Source organism: Lolium rigidum, chromosome 5 (genome assembly GCF_022539505.1).
Source record: "Lolium rigidum isolate FL_2022 chromosome 5, APGP_CSIRO_Lrig_0.1, whole genome shotgun sequence".
NCBI classification, from domain to species: Eukaryota; Viridiplantae; Streptophyta; class Magnoliopsida; order Poales; family Poaceae; genus Lolium; species Lolium rigidum.
The window spans coordinates 20,641,356-20,658,967 of NC_061512.1; the positions used below are offsets into that span (position 1 = coordinate 20,641,356).

At 42.9% G+C, this 17,612-nt stretch overlaps 1 protein-coding gene across 1 annotated transcript; it reads left to right on the forward strand.

Moving 5' to 3' along the window:
• The first annotated feature begins 60 nt into the window (after positions 1 to 60).
• LOC124655699 (protein DETOXIFICATION 16-like) lies at positions 61 to 10,360 on the forward strand. Its single transcript, XM_047194552.1, has 7 exons — positions 61 to 599; positions 9,281 to 9,366; positions 9,438 to 9,495; positions 9,600 to 9,838; positions 9,918 to 10,036; positions 10,129 to 10,215; positions 10,310 to 10,360. Exons 1-7 carry the CDS (start codon positions 61 to 63, stop codon positions 10,358 to 10,360), a joined length of 1,179 nt encoding a protein of 392 aa, XP_047050508.1.
• The last annotated feature ends 7,252 nt before the right edge of the window (positions 10,361 to 17,612 follow it).

Sequence of the window (17,612 nt, forward strand, 5' to 3'; positions counted from 1 at the left end):
CGAAACGGGCAAAACCGCGGCCCAGCACGCGGACCTGGTCGTGTGTGCGTGCAGACCGGCATGGCGACGGCTCTAGACACGCTGTGCGGGCAAGCGTTCGGCGCGGGGCAGCACGGCCTCCTCTGCATCTACACGCAGCGCACGATGGTGGTGCTCGCGCTGGCCTGCGTCCCGATCGTCGCCGTCTGGGCCAACGCCACCCGGATCCTGGTGTTCCTCGGCCAGGACCGTGCCATCGCGGCAGTGGCCGGCGAGTTCACCCGATGGCTGATCCCGTCGCTCGGGGCGTACGTGCCGCTGCTCTGCCACGTGCGCTTCCTGCAGGCGCAGAGCGTGGTGCTGCCCGTCACGGCTAGCTCCGTTGTCGCCGTGCTCTGCCACGTTCCGGTGTGCTGGGCCATGGTGTACAAGACCGGCATGGGGAGCAACGGTGCCGCGGTAAGCTACACTATCTCCTGCGGTGTCAGCGTGGCCATCTTGGCGCTGTACGTGAGGCTGTTCAGCAGGTGCGAGAACACATGGACTGGGTTCTCCGTGCAGGCGTTCAAGGGTCTAGACCAGATCGCCAAGCTCGCCCTGCCATCGGCCATGATGATCTGGTGAGACAATTCTGTGATGGTCACCGTCTAGGAACTGGAGAGCGGCATTTCTACCATGCACCCTCTCTCACATCCACATTATATGAAATATAATTTAGAACCACAAGTTCAATATATGAACCGTTTCAATATTTGGGTTCCAAATGAGGATAGCTTAAAAAACAAGTCTAATATTAAATATATTTTGACAATATTTGAAATTTAACTCTTAAAACTCGGTGAAACTTAAAAAAATTAATGACACCAGGTGATTTTTTGTTGTTGAAACAGTTTTTCTACGTGTTTCAAAATTCATTCATCATAGTTATAAAATAACTCGCAATTTCCTTGGAGGTCAAACCATAAAATATATTCATGAAAACAAAAATAAAGTCAACTTTTGGTTATTCAATTCTAGTAAAAGTTCACTTTCGGTCCTAGAACTCCCGTTTGGTTCAAGATGAACCTTGAACTCTTGCAATCATTTCCTTTTAGTCCTTATCCCAGTTGGGCCAGGCAAATACCTGTCGCGGGTGGCAAAAAATTGAAGGCAACGGTGCAAGGGCAGAGAGGTAGGATGATGCTGATAGGCAAAGCAAGCAGTCATTCGTGGCACAACGCTTCAAGTGAACTGGGAGAGGGAGAAACCGAGCGAGGCACACATGGGTTCTACATTTTTTTTTTGCATTAAGATGTTGTGTTCCACATCTCAGCCAGCTTGTGTTTGGTCTTGTTAAAAATCAATTCGGTTGGTTGACTATTTCTTCTTTCCACGTCAGCGTTTTCCTTAACTTCTTCAAAAAGAGATGAAAAGTGGATTATTCTGAGAGTTCAAGGTCTGTTTTAAACTAAAAATAATTATTGGAACAAAAAGTGAGCTTTCCAAAAAATTCAAGGACAAGAAGTGGACTTTCTTCTGAAAACAATAACCAACATCAAAATTCGAGTTGAAATGATAAGGGAAGCACACAATGGTTACAATAAAACTGTGGTGACCATATTTCAGGTTTCATTGGATTTCATCAGGTTTCAAAATCCATCATGAAGAGTCATTGTGTTTCAAAATTCTGGTTCCAAATATGTTAAAACCTATTTTGGGCTTGTTTACAAGATATCTTGAAAACAAATACACATGTTCAAACCATTTTTTAATTTGATAATTCTTCCAACAGTTACAACCGTTTTAAAAATAGGATTGACATTTAAGTAGGTGTTGTAGTGGATGGGAGAAAGAGAACCATTGTGTGAGTCATTTGCACGGAAAAAGGGAGCAGAGATTCTTTTGCATATCCAAATCTCAACACAACCACACACAAGGCAAGGTGCATGCATGCACCCTAGTGTGCATGCTAGAAGTGTATTTATCCTAGGAAGTGTCCATCTACGTTTATATATATATATATATATATATATATATATATATATATATATATATATATATATATGTATGTATATATATATATATATATATATAGACAAAAGTTTTCGTATGTAACCAAACTGCAGTGCATGCTATCATTACCGTCCACCTCCGTGCCAAGATCCGTGCTAAGAATAGCAAATTACTTTTCTAAATGAGCATCTTTCTATTTAGTTGCCCGATGCCTCCACCCGGGTCGGTCTCTTTGTCAGTATAGCAGTAGCCTGCACTGTGCAGAGTGGAGCCATGGGGCTCGTCCGTTTCTTTTGGAGACGTTGCGTTTGGATTTTCTCTGTTGGAAGTGCAGATATCGCCCCAGTCCCGTCGTCATGGATCTTTCTTCCCCGCACCCACCGCCCTCCACCCTCCCTCCTCCCCGCACCTCCATCCCATAATCTGCCACGGGTACCTGCCCATCCCGATGGCCGGCGGCGCCCCCGAAGATCCTTGGTTCCCGCTGATTGCGGTGTTGGCCTGCTGTTCCGCCCCGTCCTCTTACTCCGCAAGTCATCCCCGGAGGAGCCCTCCACTTCCCCGCAGCGCCCATCTCCCCCGCCATCCCCTCCTCCCTGTCATCCGCGCCTCCATCCCCTCGCCCAGTCCAGTGGCTCGCGGATCCCCGTTCCTGCAGAAGGAGTCGCTCCCAGGGGATAGAACATCGTTGTGGAAGAACAGCGAGTCCTGAGCTAGATTTCAGTGCGAAATCAAAGGTTTTTGTGAATCCCCGGCTATTTGTTTGCAGATTTTCGGCTCACCTGTAAAGATTTTTTCATCCGCAATCTAATTTATGTCCCTCTCCAGACCATCTGATTTGCTTTCCGTTTCATGTTTCCTGGCAGGAACAATCATTAATCGGCGACGTTGTTCATGGCCAGCAATGGGCGGGGAGTTCTCATGACGCGTCCTCTGGAGAGAGATCTGGACCCCATCCCTCCACTTCCCGGCGGCCGGAGGCGAAGCGCAGTTTCCTGCATGGAGCGGATTCCGGTGGCGGACTGCCGTTTCGCGAATCGTCCACTTCCCCCGCCCCGCCCTCCTCCCTCTCCACCGCGCCTCAATCCCTCGACCTGCCTACCATCCCTGCCCACCCCGGTGGCCGGCGCCTCGAAGGACTCGAGCTGCAAGATGTTGAGCAGCCCGTCGACGTCGAAGCGTGGGGCCAGGCGGCCTAGCCGGGTGCGCCGTAGGCCGTCGTGGCTGAGCGTCACGACGCGCGCCCCCTCGGCAGCCCACCGCGATGGGAGGTTGCCCTGCTTCCCGAGCGCCGTCGCTGGCAGCAGCAGCGCCGCCCAGAGCCGAGGCCGCCGCCTCTGTACATGCATGTACTTGGTCCGCGAACAGGACTGCTGGTCGGCTACAGCTGCTGCTCTGGCTGTGCGCCTGTGCGGCGTTGAAACTTTTCTTGTGTCTTGCTTGCGGGAAATTCGTTTCGCACACCGCGACATGGGCGGGCCGATGTGCTGCTGCGAGTATGCTGTTCTTCGTACGGTTTTTACACTAGCGCATGCTTTTGTATTAATATGCGTTGAAGTTGTTTTCAAGATTACACTCATTCCTTTTCCTGGTCCTTCTTGGTTCTTTTATGTGCTGATTGCACTTTCAATTTGTCTCGCCTACACGGCAACCTAAGTTTCCCCCTACTGCTTTCCTGCTGGTACCGCGTTGGCTGTGAGAAATTGAAATAGTTGAAGAACACCAGGAGAGATGCAGGTTTGGCACTGTTGTGGGAATGACGTTGGAATTTTTTGTGTGCTTCTCTTTGTTAAAATTGATTAAGCTGAACTGAAAATTATATGTGTATTGTACTGAAGAACTTTTAATCGGCCCAGTGGTGACAGTTACCTGAAAAGAGAAGAAAGATAGAAGGGATATCCACATGAACTGAATTTTGTGTGTGCTTGTACTGGTAGAATCAATTCATGAGTAGTTGTAAATGTTTTTATCTTTGTAAAAATAATTGTGGAAGGGAATGTCTAAGAGCATGCTGCTTGGTATTTTGACTGATGGATTTTCTTTTCTTGGATTGCATTCACATTTGTGTTGTGTATGCAGTGCATATGCTTGATGTATATCCTGATTCAAGCATCAAGTCCTTTTGTATTTTGTTTAGTTTCGCTTCTGAAATCTTAAGAGGCGGCTGTGCATTTTGTTTTTTGGATCTAATCCAAAAACTGCCATATAGTGATCAGCATGCTAGTTATAAGTGATTATCCATAGTTTTTCCGCTGCCATTAATCAGTTGCAGTCCTAGGTCTTGTTAGTTATGGGAGCTGGAGTGAAGTGTTTCATGTACAGAAGCACCATGCCTCAAATTATTGGATGATCTGTTAGCGGGGTACGACATATACCTAATCAAGGTGCTTGTAGAGCAATTCAAAACCCTAAATCCTAAGTACTACATGATATGTTAGTTCGACCAGGTGCCATATGAATTTTAGGGAGGGTGCTTGAACAATTAAGGGATGGTGCCGAGTAATTTTTGCTTAACCTTTTAGGTGCTTAAAAAGTTCGAGCAGGTGCCATATGAATTTTAAGGAGGGTGCTTGAACAATTAAGGGATGGTGCCGAGTAATTTTTGCTTAACCTTTGAATTAAATCACGACATCAGACCTACTGATATGCAATATTAACTATATTTACTCTATTTATAGATACTTAATAAAGTCAAACAGGGTACTGGATGTATCTTTAGATGGGTGCTTGAATAGTTAAGGTGTGGTGCTGGATAATTTTTCTTGGCCTAAACTACTTGTGACATCGGACATGCCTATTTCCATGTTTGATTAAGATGAATTATAGGTGACTAAAAGTCATGAAAATCGATATAGTTCAGGTATGGTACTACAAATGTTTTAGTGAAAAAAATAGTCATGAGTGGGTTTTTTTTTTAGTTTAACCGCACGCTTTATTGATCAAGGTGGTGTAGTCATGAGTGGGTTGTGGTCAGCTAAAAATTAAAAAGGACAACATAATTCGAAATCCCTGTCTGATTTTTTTATTTCTTTTTCTAGGTACTTACAATTTGAACTGAGGTGCCAGATCTTTTTTATAAGAGGGTGCTTCAAAATTTAAGATGCGGTGCCAGAATTTATCGAAGACCTATGACTTGCAAGTTTGATCTTTTTATCTCTTTTTCTAGGTACTTGACAATTTGAACGATGTGCTAGATGTTTTTATAAGGGGGTACTTTAAACTTTAAGATGTAGTGCCGTAATTTATCAAAGACCTATAACTTGCGACATTAGGCCACCAATTTGCAAGTTTTATTTTGTAATTTCTTTTTATAGGTACTTTACAATTTCAACCGAGGTGCCTAATGTTTTTATAAGAGGATGCTTGAAAATTTAAGATCTAGTACCGGAACTTATGAAAGACCTATGACTTGCGACATCCGATCACCAATTTTCGAGTTTGGTTATTTTTTACTTCATTTTGTAGGTACTTGATAATTACAACCGAGGTGCCGGATGTTTTATAAGAGGGTGCTTGAAAATTGGCGATATAGTGCCGGAATTTATCAAAGACCTATGACTGGCGACAATCAGATCGCAATTGCAAATTTGATTTTTTATTTCTTTTCTAGGTACTTGACAATTTGACTCGAGGTGCTAGATGTTTTTATAAGAGGGTGCTTGACTCGGATGTATTTTTAGGAGGGTGCTTTAACAGCTATGTTATGGTGCCGAATAATGTTTGCTTGACCTATAAAATGACTTGCGACATCGGAAAATTTGCATTATCTTTTGAGTCGAATTTGAGGTACCTCATAATTTAAAACCGGGTGCCGGATATATTTCTAGGAGGGTGCTAGAACAACTACGTTGTGGTGCCGAATAATGTTGCTTGACCTATATGATGACTTGTAACATCGGAAAAGTTTGATTATCTTTTCAACCAAATTTTAGGTACCTCACAATTTTAACCGGGTGCTGGATGTATTTTAGGAGGGTGCTTTAACAGCTATGTTATGGTGCCGAATAATGTTGCTTGACCCGTGGCCATCGACCCGAGCTTCGTCTCCTACCACACCGGCGCCGCCCGTCGGAGAGAGAGGCAGGAACCCTAGAAACACAGGAAACGCCGGGGTACGACTTGGTCAAGAACGTACGCTGGCCTGGCTTCTGAACTTCTGGTACGTCTTTTTTTCTTAGTGAGATAGAGACTCTTCTCGTACCTGGAGCATACGAGATGGATGGCCTCTTTCGGTACCGGCCCGAACGACTTAGTCCATCCGTGACGTGAGACCGGTTTGAAATTTTGCTTGCCGAAACGGGAACGGCGCGCCGGCCTGCCAACACAGACTCACGCCAGGGCCTAGGACGCTTTTTTTCTTTAAATCCCTGCAGTACGTGGCCCATCAGTCTGCACACAGCAATAAAAATAGCCATGTTTCAAAATCAAACCGGAACTTGCTGTCCCAATCCAGACCAAAACTGCAACAGAATTTAAATTCCCTGCACAACTCAGGTCCATGTGTAAGGACCAAGGAGAGAGAAATCCTTTTCACTTCTTTTCTAGGAGTCACACTTAAAACTAGTAAGAGAAAAGAAGTACCAATCTCAAAGCATATGGACGGCAATGATAGCATGCGCTGGGGTAAGGTTACGTACCAAAACCTCGTCCTATATATATATATATATATATATATATATGGGAAATACTGGGCTACCCAGGTGTGTAGCTATGCACACCAATCCAACCCTTAGATCATATATAGGGAGCACAAAGAGAGCACACGGTGTTAGTCCATTACACATGCTCCTCCGTTATATTCAAATCTCTTCCATCCACTTGATGCATGATTGCAATTTTTTTTTATTGATGCCGTCGCAAAGCTGGCATAGGCTACCGAGGCCAATTTCACTTCCCTTTTGATACCAAAACAACAACCAATTATCTTCACGGATGACCGTGTAGCAAACTGATTGTTTCTTTTTTTTCCAAAACGACAACCAAATGTGGCACGGACGCTAGCTCGTTTAAAAAATCTAACCGGACCATGGAAAGTTTCGACCATTTTTTGTACCAAAATGACAACCAAAATGAGACACACATTCCGAACCAAATTGACAACGGAGTCACGGTACGGTCCGTTACAAAACAACAAGCTTTCCTTGCTATGGTCGGTTTTTATTATTCAGCGTTCAACCAGCTAATCGAAAAAATCCATGGTTGGCCATTAGGCAAAGGTTTTGAAGGGCAAGAAGGAAAAAGGAGTCTCCCCCCAAAACACACACATCATTTGTGCAACTCAATACCCATTTACCCATTTTGGAAGTTTTTCATCCAATAGCAATGAGCATCCCGAGCACATGTCCGGGAGAGGCAGACGCTAGCTTCGACAACATGACGGATGACATCGTTTCCGCCGTTCTTGGGGCCGTATCAGTTTCCGCTAGGTCCCCGTCGGATTTTCTGCCCGCTACCATGGTGTAAGTACTCTATTCATCTTCTCACGTACAGTCCACAATTTTTATCATCACCACACAAACCCATTGCAGCTCCAAGAGATTTCTAGAGCTCGGTATGAACATTGCCGGCACCAATATGGCCGGAGCGCGATGCTTCACTGTACGCGCCAAAAATTGGTGCAGTGGTGCCAGGAGATTTCTACAAAGATGCGCTCAAGCCGGCAACCTGGATGCATCTTATATCCTTGGAATGGTACATTTCTACCGATCACAACCCGTTGCACTCTAAATGTTTTTGCTCCCACACTCCCCTTTTAATGATGTATAATTTGAGGTTGCCGATCTAAGTGCACTCTAATTTTTTCCCGCCAGATTCTATTTTATTGTCTCAACTCACATGACGATGACATCGAGAAGATATCTTTTGCCGCTTCGAACGGACACCCAGAAGCAATGTACTCGTTGGCCGTGATCATGTTCAACGGCAGTGACGGTGGCGAAGCACAAAGGGACATCCCCAGCGCCGCCGCGATGTGTGCGCGCGAAGCATCTCTTGGCCATGTGATTGCACCTCCGCTTGCGACGCTGTTGCCAAAGAAGAGGCTACTACTACTGTCAGGAGAAGATGCAAGAGCTGCGGGGAGACTGGGCACAAACCGTTCCACATGTGGTCGGAAATCAACTTACGTGGCTAAGATTTGATCTGGGTCAAAGAACAACTGTGCAAACCATCTTTCCAACATTCAGGGTTCGATCGAGATAAAAAGGTCCGGGTTGTAAGTGAACTGTCCATTAGATTACATATCTAGATCAGATTTCAAGTAACCATTTTTATTATGTAATGAAACTATCCAGCTCAATGTACTAGTGTCATATCTTTTATCGGTGGAACAAATATAGATCAGTTGCTATCACGTACCTTAAACTAGTAGCAAAACCAGCACCCTGCACGGCATGCTCTACTTAAAATTACAGGCCGGCTAGTTAGGTCTGTACACTCTGAAAGTGTTGCTGATTTCATGTCCGTCCGTGTGGAACACCGCCGTGCACAAGTTAAATGTAATTTTCGACCTGAAACCACATATAAAAATCCCTCGGATGGCCGTGCCGACTTTTCTTGTCGATCCTGAAACAAAACAACAACCAAATCTCCAAATGGTTAACCGTCACCATGTTAACTTGTCAAAAAAAACGTAAACAACAACCAAATATGTCCACGGGTGACCTTTGTTTATTTGTTTCCAAAACGACAAGCATGATGTCTCACGGTCGATAGCTCGTAAAAAACATCTAACCAGTCGCCCATTCGATTTTGTGGTTTAAATAACAGTTCACCGTGAAAGTTATTTATACATGTTAGTCTAGGCTAGCAATGAACATTATGTGATAAATTTTATACCGCATGCAAAAAAAAAAATTAAATTGGAAGTTTTTGGGATTGTTTGGTGCAGCCACACGAATGTAGGTTAAAGATTTAGAAAAGAATAAAAAAAAACTAATTTTAACAATGCAACATGCACCCATCTGCACCGTCAAGCAAAAAAACCTTGTTTCATTTCCAAAATAACAACTAAACCGTCCATACCGTCAAGCAAAAAAACGCTGTTTCAGTTCCAAAATGACAACTAAACCGTCTCTACACCACCTAGGTGGGACGGCATTGTTGCTACGCTGGGAAAAATAATTCAACCACGCATGGGGGAAATGCAAACGGCCGTTAAACTACATGACTACCAGATCAGTTTGATGTGAACCTGGGAAGAATTGGAGCCACACTATCCAACGGTTGGTAGGCTATGCACAGCTATCACCCTAGGTAGAAAATCCGCGTCGCTATATATATATATATATATATATATATACACATGAAGCCTGGAGTGGTGGTCATTTGAAATTCTTATATTTCTATCTGGACTTCTACCTAATCCAGAGCTTGAGACATCGGTGCTGTCAATATGGTAATTGATCACTCAGTTTGCATGAATGGATTCATCAAAACACACCTAATTCTCTGTGTTTGATTTTGCGGTGTTAACACCGGATCTTTACTGTACATGATACCATTGGGTCTTGCTTATTCCATAAGGTGCCAGACCTTCCTATTTCCCCATGCATACAATTCTCACGTACAACCCGTAAAAAAAATTATTCTCAAGTACAAGTAGGCAATCAATTCTTGCTTTGATGTAGCACGGTCGTTGCAAACGAGCTCGGCTCTGGGAAGCCACAGCCAGCAAAGCTAGCTGCGCGAGTGGTCATGTGCATGGCCTTCACTGAAGGGCTTGTCATAGCCTTGGCCATGGTTTTTCTTCGACATGTTTGGGGTTACATGTACAGCGACAAGCAGCAAGTGGTGTCGTACATTGCCAGAATGCTACCTATCCTCTCTATATCTTTCTTCATGGATGGACTCCACGGTTCTCTGTCAGGTATTTTTTTTAAATATTCCTTGAGTAGTAACCCATAATTTGAGGATGATACATGCATGTGTTAACTTCATTATCACAGGCGTGCTTACAGGCTGCGGCAAGCAGAAGATTGGTGCAGGCGTAAATCTGGGCGCGTTCTACTTGTTGGGCATCCCAACGGCTGCCCTACTTGCCTTTGTCTTCCATTTTAATGGAACAGTAGGTTTTAGGATGTTGAGAAATGCGTGTTAATTTTTTGACTAAAATTACATGGAGATCTCTGACCACTAAATCTTGTTCGCTTCCAACAGGGACTTTGGCTTGGCGTAGTTTGTGGGAGCTTCATGAAACTTGTGTTGCTTCTACGTATCGCATGGTGCATAGATTGGGAAAAGGAGGTAAATAGTGCATATCTACTAAACTCTACAACGCAAGTTTGAGTATAGACGAGGCAATGCGATACACTTTATTGTTGTTTCTTTTGTATTCCAGGCACTCAAGGCAAAGGATTTGGTCTGTAGTTCATCTGTCGCTGGAGCATGACAGCGACACCCATCCAGTGCCTTGATATCGCTTATCATAAACTTCTTAAAGAAGGGAAAACATAATTTCTTCAACATTTCCTGCCACATTCTTGAATCCTGGGGAAACGTGATTTCTGGTAGATTATATGCACTTAAAAGAGGTTTTGTTGGCAGATTTATTATTGACAAGTTTGCGGCATCGAGACAATGCAGAAAAAAGCTCAACATAAAAACTTATTTTTATTGCATTTGCCTAGTTTGAAATATCAGATATCGAGTTCTTATCGGTTTGGTTTTGGCATCTGATGTGGGTATCACATGATATGAACCTATGCCAGAGAAAACCTATCTAGAATTTTTATTTCATTATTCTTGTTCAAAACATGCCTTTATGGAACGCAAAAAATTATGGTGTTTTATCATAATAAATATATAATTATAACTTTATTAACTAGTTAATTCAGAAATTACTAAATATTAACTAAATAATTAATCCCACAAATAAGATTGTGTTACATGTGGAAATTAAGCACAAAAAATCACTAGTGACTATGTGCCTCACAATTATGGGACGAACAAGTAGTGCTGCAACAAGGTTTTCGCAGGTAGGGGCAACAATACAAGGACTTTGTTTTTTGGTGGTGCTCCTTGAGGATCATGTCTCGATTTTTTGAGGGATTGGAAGCCAGGTTGTCACTTTGGTGTTCAGATTTCCCTGAACTTCACCGCAGTGAAAACTGAGATTCTGACTATTCTGACATTGGTTTAGATAGCGTGACAATACAAAGACTTATCAGGACCGTGAAGTTTAATATAATTTTTCATTATTTTTACCAATATTTATTCATATTTTACAAAATTTAACTTTTTATTTGATACAAAATTGGGAACCAAATTTAAGTCTATACAAATTTACTAGATATTAGAAAGAAACATATGAATTTATATTTCATTTAAAATTAATTTGAATCAGGTATGAATATCGCAGTTATAAATATTTTGATACACAACACAAATTTACTAAGAGTACTTGCAGATCAAGCAACCTTCTACCCTGATGGGTCGGAAATTTATGAATGGTTCGATGGTAGTACGAACCCTACTCCCAAGATAGCCTCGCACTAATGTGTCTTTTTAAATATCAATAGTAGGAACTCAAGATATATGCGGGTTAAGTTTAACATTTTTAAAAAATACAAATATCTCTCATGGGGATCTGGTAGGAATCCACTCGCTTCTCACTTCCTGTCTATATGTCTTAGGGAGAGAGGAAACCAGCTTTTTCGATAAAGGGCTTTTTATTATTTACAATTTAAGTATTATACCTGATCTCTACATATCACGGATGCACACAGCCGTGAGAAGGAACCACCTAAAAGCTAGGTTTGGAGAAAAAGAATCATTTTGCCTCCTCTATTTGTAATAGCTGACTAATTACATGAATCAGTAAATTAATCGAGAATGAACTAGTACCCAATCTATGCCATTCCGACACAGGTACCAAAACAGAAACCTACTCTGATACACACACAACTAAGAAAAGGAATATACATCTCAAAAAAAGAAAAAAAGAAAAGGAATCTAGAAAATCCCATTAAGTACTGGCCACCTCGGATCTCCACCGTAGTTTTATTGTTTGAGATCCCGCTCAGCCTTTCACTCTCCCCAAGATGGCGTACAACATAGGTTTAATTTATATTATTTTTGAAATATAATAGATGTTACCAATATCTATACGGACCTTTTATAGTTCTATAAAATTCATCTATAATCAACCTGTAATGGTTACTACCACATTTTCTCTCTTAATTTTAGGGATTGCAAATTTCTATCTGTCAATAATTTTGGTCTTTCCTATCATCACAAATAACTCATCTTCTACTAAATATAAACTATATATCTAGCAGAAGTTAAGTAGTTTTATCCCAAACCCCAATACCTTGTAAATTGAACCCAAGTGCATTTGTAGAAGAAATAATTCTTTAAAATATGAGAAAATAAAATATGTCAAAATCACATGCCTATGATTATTAATTTGTTAAACTCTGGTAAACCATATCACACATGCATGGAGTGTGTGTGTTTTATTACCCATACAAATATTGGTAGACATATCTGAACTGGGTTACCCATCTAAATTTTATGGTCTCGAAATGACTTTGGTAGACGGTTTGTAGTGTATGGTTAAGTGTAAGCAATTATGATGTTATAAATGAGAAGCTTGTCACTGAATTTTTTTGCGGGGTTTGTCACATATTATTTTTATGTGACTTTATTTTATATTTTTTAAAACTATTCCTTACATGTTGCACTGGGTTCAATAATTATTTGGTAACATGTGGGTCTTCTATACTTTGTTTCGAAGAAGCGCGGCATGAGCGCCTTCCCGATGCAGTTATAACTATTGGTATTAAAGTAAAACTATAGCATAATTGTGTCCATTGGGACTATGCCTCAGTGCCTACAACTACCATGGCACGATTGCGTTGTTGTAGTGTTGTTTCCCAGTGATCCGAGTCCTTGATGACTTCGGCGGGGTTTTTCTCTTTTTAAAATTCGTTATTTTTGTGTGTGTACATTCTTGATGTCACGACTAGTTCTTCACACTACATTGTTCAGACGCTAGAAGTAGTTAGTATCTTCTTGATATTAATATATTCTCTTTATCGAAAATATGTTTGACTATGTTGGCCACAATAGGCCATGATTCAAACATGCTAATAGTAAATATGTCATGAAATACCACTTGGTGGCGGGTGCTATTCAGACCCAAAATGTTAAAGCAAAAAGGTACACATGTGTGGATGACGAGGACATGCATCACTGTAATAGTTAGGAAGTGAGCGTAGCTCAACTGGTTGGGGGAGTGGATGTACAAACCCAGCACCTGAGTTCAAATCCTCACGGAAGCGAATTTAGGTCCTATTTATACTTGAGGCTCAGGCTAGTCCTGATACTCATGCAATTTATCTTGAGGACTATGCTTTAATCTTAAACAAGATTAAAAATCTTAGTACTCATGCCAAATGGCTGTGTGCATCCCTAGTTGGTGCAGAGGCCGGGAAGTGAAATTCTCCCCATTTTTAAGATAGATGCGAGTCTAGTAGAACCCTGCGAGACCGCCCCCGCGTCGCCCCCCGCACCGGGCGACTCGGGCGGAAAACCTAGCGCCGCCGCCACCGCCTCCCCCTCCTCCGATCTCCCTCCTCCCTGCCGCCGCCGGCGCGCGCGTGCGGGCAAAGCTCGTGAAGCTCTCGGCGGCGGCAGGTTTCCCTCTCGCGTCGCGCGCGTGGAGGTGACGTTGGATCCGCGGCGGGGTCATCGGCCGGCGGCGGGGCTGGTCGGCGGCCTCCGTGGTGGGATCCGGGGTGGGATCCGGGGCGGCGGCCTCGGGCGGCGGCTCGCGGCGCGTCGCGCCGGCTGCCTTGGCAAGGGCTGCGGTGGCCGGGTGAGGCTTCGGCGATGCGGCCGGCGGCGGGGGTGACTCCGAAGGCTGCGGATCCGGCTTCTTCGTTGACGTGGTCGCGCTTGGTGGTGGTCGGTGAGTCCTCCGCCCCCGGCGGACGACTCGGCGACGGGTCTGTGGTCGGTGGCGGCCTCCTCTCCGCCGATGAGGTCGACCGGCGGGCGGCGGCGAGGGGGCCTGCTGCTCTGCCTTTTTCAGGTGGCGGTCCTAGGGTTTCTCTCGCGCCAAGTGAAGATCGTTCGGATGCTTCTTCTCATCGAGCTTGCTCGGATTGTCGTGTTCGGAAGACCTCGCCGGCGAAATTCATTGTGCGATCAATGCCCGAAGATTGCTGGATTGGGTGTTATCGGTCGAGCGCACCCATGTTTTTTATCCGACCGTTTGGTTTCAGAGGGAGCGCTTCGAAGCTCTGCTGGCTGTTAATATCATGGAGCTTGTTTTCTTTCCATGGTGCTGGCGGAGAAGGTCATGAAAGTCAAGATTGGTGGAAGAGCAATGGTGGTCGGATCTTGGTGGTGAGATGAAATTGGCTTGGTGTTCCGGGCTTCACAACAGCGGTATGGAAGTGGGGGCGACAACACATGTGAAGTTCAGAGTCCTACCTTTCAGGGTGAAAACCCAAGGTCTGACCTTAACTGGTTGTGCCTAGCAATGATCTTGTTGGAGGCATTGTTTTGAGAGCGGGGGCTATCTTCAGGGTGAAAACCCAAGATCCTGGATCGGGCGACGACGGTGTTAGAGCACTGTTCCCTTCTTGAAGGCGTCGTTTTTGGAGAGTCTGTATTTCAGGTGTTGTCTTGGCGGTGGATGTATTGCTGTTGTTAGGTCCGAGATACTGTAGCGGGACTTTTGTTTCTTAGTTTTCTTTTCTTTTTTTGGCTGTGTGCATCCGTAGTGCCATTAGGGTGGTGCGTTGTTGCAGAGGCTGGGTGTAATTGGTATCTTTTGATATTAATATATTCCCTTTATCGAAAAAAAATCACTGTAATAGTTTTCTTTGCATGAACGACTCGGTGTTATCTAACCTACACTACAGCTTGTCTGCTTACACACTTCAGAAAATACAAGGAGTATATTAGCATGTCCATTTCTATCAGTTTTTTAAATGCAATATTTGGTTGCGTAGAAGTATCTAGGTTTCCAAACTAATTTTCTAGATTGTCTAGAAATAATTGCTACATTTTTTAGAAACACTTACCATTCTAACCGAATAATAGGTTTACTGAAAGATACTAACAAATTCCTCTATGCAATTTCCAAGCTGTTGTGTTAGAATTATAGGTCGTTCCAAAGTAATTATAATGTTCTAAAAAATCTCATGTTCAAAAGAAATTAAAATTTTCTCCAATATAGATCCCGAGCAAGTTACCATATTATACAACTACTCCCTCCAATCCATAATAGGTGCCATGTAGTTTTAGCTCAAATTTGCAAAAGTTTGAACTAAAGTCACAACACTTATTATGGATAAGAGGGAGTACAATATTTTCCCTAAAAACTTGCGAAATATGTAAAAATAATTACCTTATTTTCGCTAAAAGCTCATATTATCTAAAAACAAATATCATATTTTACCTAAACACTTACTAGATTATCTAAAAAGTATTCCGTATTTTGGTTAAGAAATTACTAGATTATCTAGAAACAGCTTCAAGATTTTCCCCAACACTTAGCATATCATCTAAAAACAACTACCTAGTTTTCTTTGATACATGTCCTAGGTTCTCCCATGCAGCTGCAGGTTATGTAGCAACAAATTATCAGATTCCTCGATAAAGATACCATACATTTTTAGACGGTTGAAAGATTTACAAGTTATTTAGACTCCAGGTATAAAATGTAGTACACTATATTTCTTTCTCAATGCTTCACATTCTGTATTATATTGCACTTTGTGGAATCGATTCATACATCGGTTTAGGATCGAACAACAAAGTTTTTCTTATTATTAACGCCACAATGAAGGTCCCACTGATTATCTTATGCAAAGATGGATAATATGGTGGGAATCTGATGTTGTTAATTACTCAAAGGGGTAGTAAGCGGGATAAAAATGCAAGAATATAGAACGAGGTATTCGAAAACTATAAGTTATCATGCTTGTGCCACCCAAAAAAAATAAAAAACTAGTTAGATAAAAGAAACGTATTTTTGTGCTACTACCATTCCTGTTGCAGCCTCCTTGATTGCCTTTGATTGCCTCTTCTCCACTGCCGCATGACACCTCTGAAGATTCCCGATTTGGAGAGAATTTTGATTGGAAGTGTAGAGAATAGAGACTGTGTCTCCACGGGATGATAATATAATGAGTGGTAGGCCACATCTGTTAGTGAGTCGAGATTGACACATCTCTCCAGAAGGTACCCTAAGACTACTCATAGTGGGAGTAACTAAGTTAGTAACATAGAGCTACATGCATTGCCAACTAGACAAATTGATGACATGGCATGATATTAAATGAAGAAATAGATGATTGTGGTAACTAGCTACTATGTTACCGTAACATCACATTTTTCAAGATTGAATGAGTCTACAAGCTAATTAATACACACATGCATGATACTACATCTAAATTACTATGCATTATGAAGGTAGTAACATAGAGTAGTGTCCCATATGGCGTTTTGGCTCATAGGAGCAAATGCTCCTATTATACAAAATAATTAAAAAACAATTTTAAAAATGTCAAAAAATTCTGACATAAATTTTTTGTTGTACATCGTGACATTCTATGTTAGTGGACAAGTTTTCATGAAGAAACAACATTTTATGTGGCTGATACGTCCAATTTGCATCACTATTTTATATCATAATTTGCTGTTATTCATTGATATATTTCATACTGGGACACAATACTTATGTTATTTCATCTATTTTGCATGTTTCATGATTATTTGGGGATCGAGCACCGGAGCCAGGATTCTGCTGGAAAAAGCACCGTCAGGATGCGATATTTCGGAAGATCAACTCGTGGAAGGAAGTTTTACAGAAAATCCTATTTTTCCGGATGACGGAGGAAGCCGGAAGGGGGAGCCAGCTGGACCCGGGGTGGGCCCACACCATAGGGTGGCGCGGCCCATGGCCCGGCCGCGCCACCATGTGGTGTGGAGCCCCCTCGGCCTCTTTCGCCTCCTTTTCTTCGCGAAACCCTTCGTCCCGAAGACCTAAGCCACGGAGGAATCCTCACGAAGGGTTACAGCCGCCTCTGCGGGGCGGAGAACACCAGAGAGAAAAGAGCTCTCCGGCGGGCAGGGATCCGCCGGGGAAATTCCCTCCCGGAGGGGGAAATCGACGTCATCGTCACCGCCATCGAGCTGGACATCATCTCCATCACCATCATCATCATCTCCACCATCATCACCGCCATCTCCACCGCTGGACATCGTCACCGCTGTAGCAATTTGGGTTTGATCTTGATTGTTTGATAGGGGAAACTCTCCCGATACTCGATTTCTACTTGTTGTTTATGCTATTGAGTGAAACCATTGAACCAAGGTCTATGTTCAGATTGTTATTCATCATCATATCACCTCTGATCATGTTCCATATGATGTCTCGTGAGTAGTTCGTTTAGTTCTTGAGGACATGGGTGAAGTCTAATTGTTAGTAGTGAACTATGGTTGAGTAATATTCAATGTTATGATATTTAAGTTGTGGTGTTATTCTTCTAGTGGTGTCGTGTGAACGTCGACTACACGACACTTCACCATTTATGGGCCTAGGGGAATGCATCTTGTACTCGTTTGCCAATTGCGGGGTTGCCGGAGTGACGAAACCTAAACCCCCGTTGGTATATCGATGCGAG

Excerpts from the sequence above, each read along its gene's own strand:
- LOC124655699 (XM_047194552.1), top strand. The coding sequence starts at position 61 with ATGGCGACGGCTCTAGACACGCTGTGCGGGCAAGCGTTCGGCGCGGGG. Across the intron at positions 10,037-10,128 it reads TCTTCCATTTTAATGGAACA|GGACTTTGGCTTGGCGTAGT; the intron begins GTAGGTTTTAGG and ends CGCTTCCAACAG. Across the intron at positions 10,216-10,309 it reads GCATAGATTGGGAAAAGGAG|GCACTCAAGGCAAAGGATTT; the intron begins GTAAATAGTGCA and ends TTTGTATTCCAG.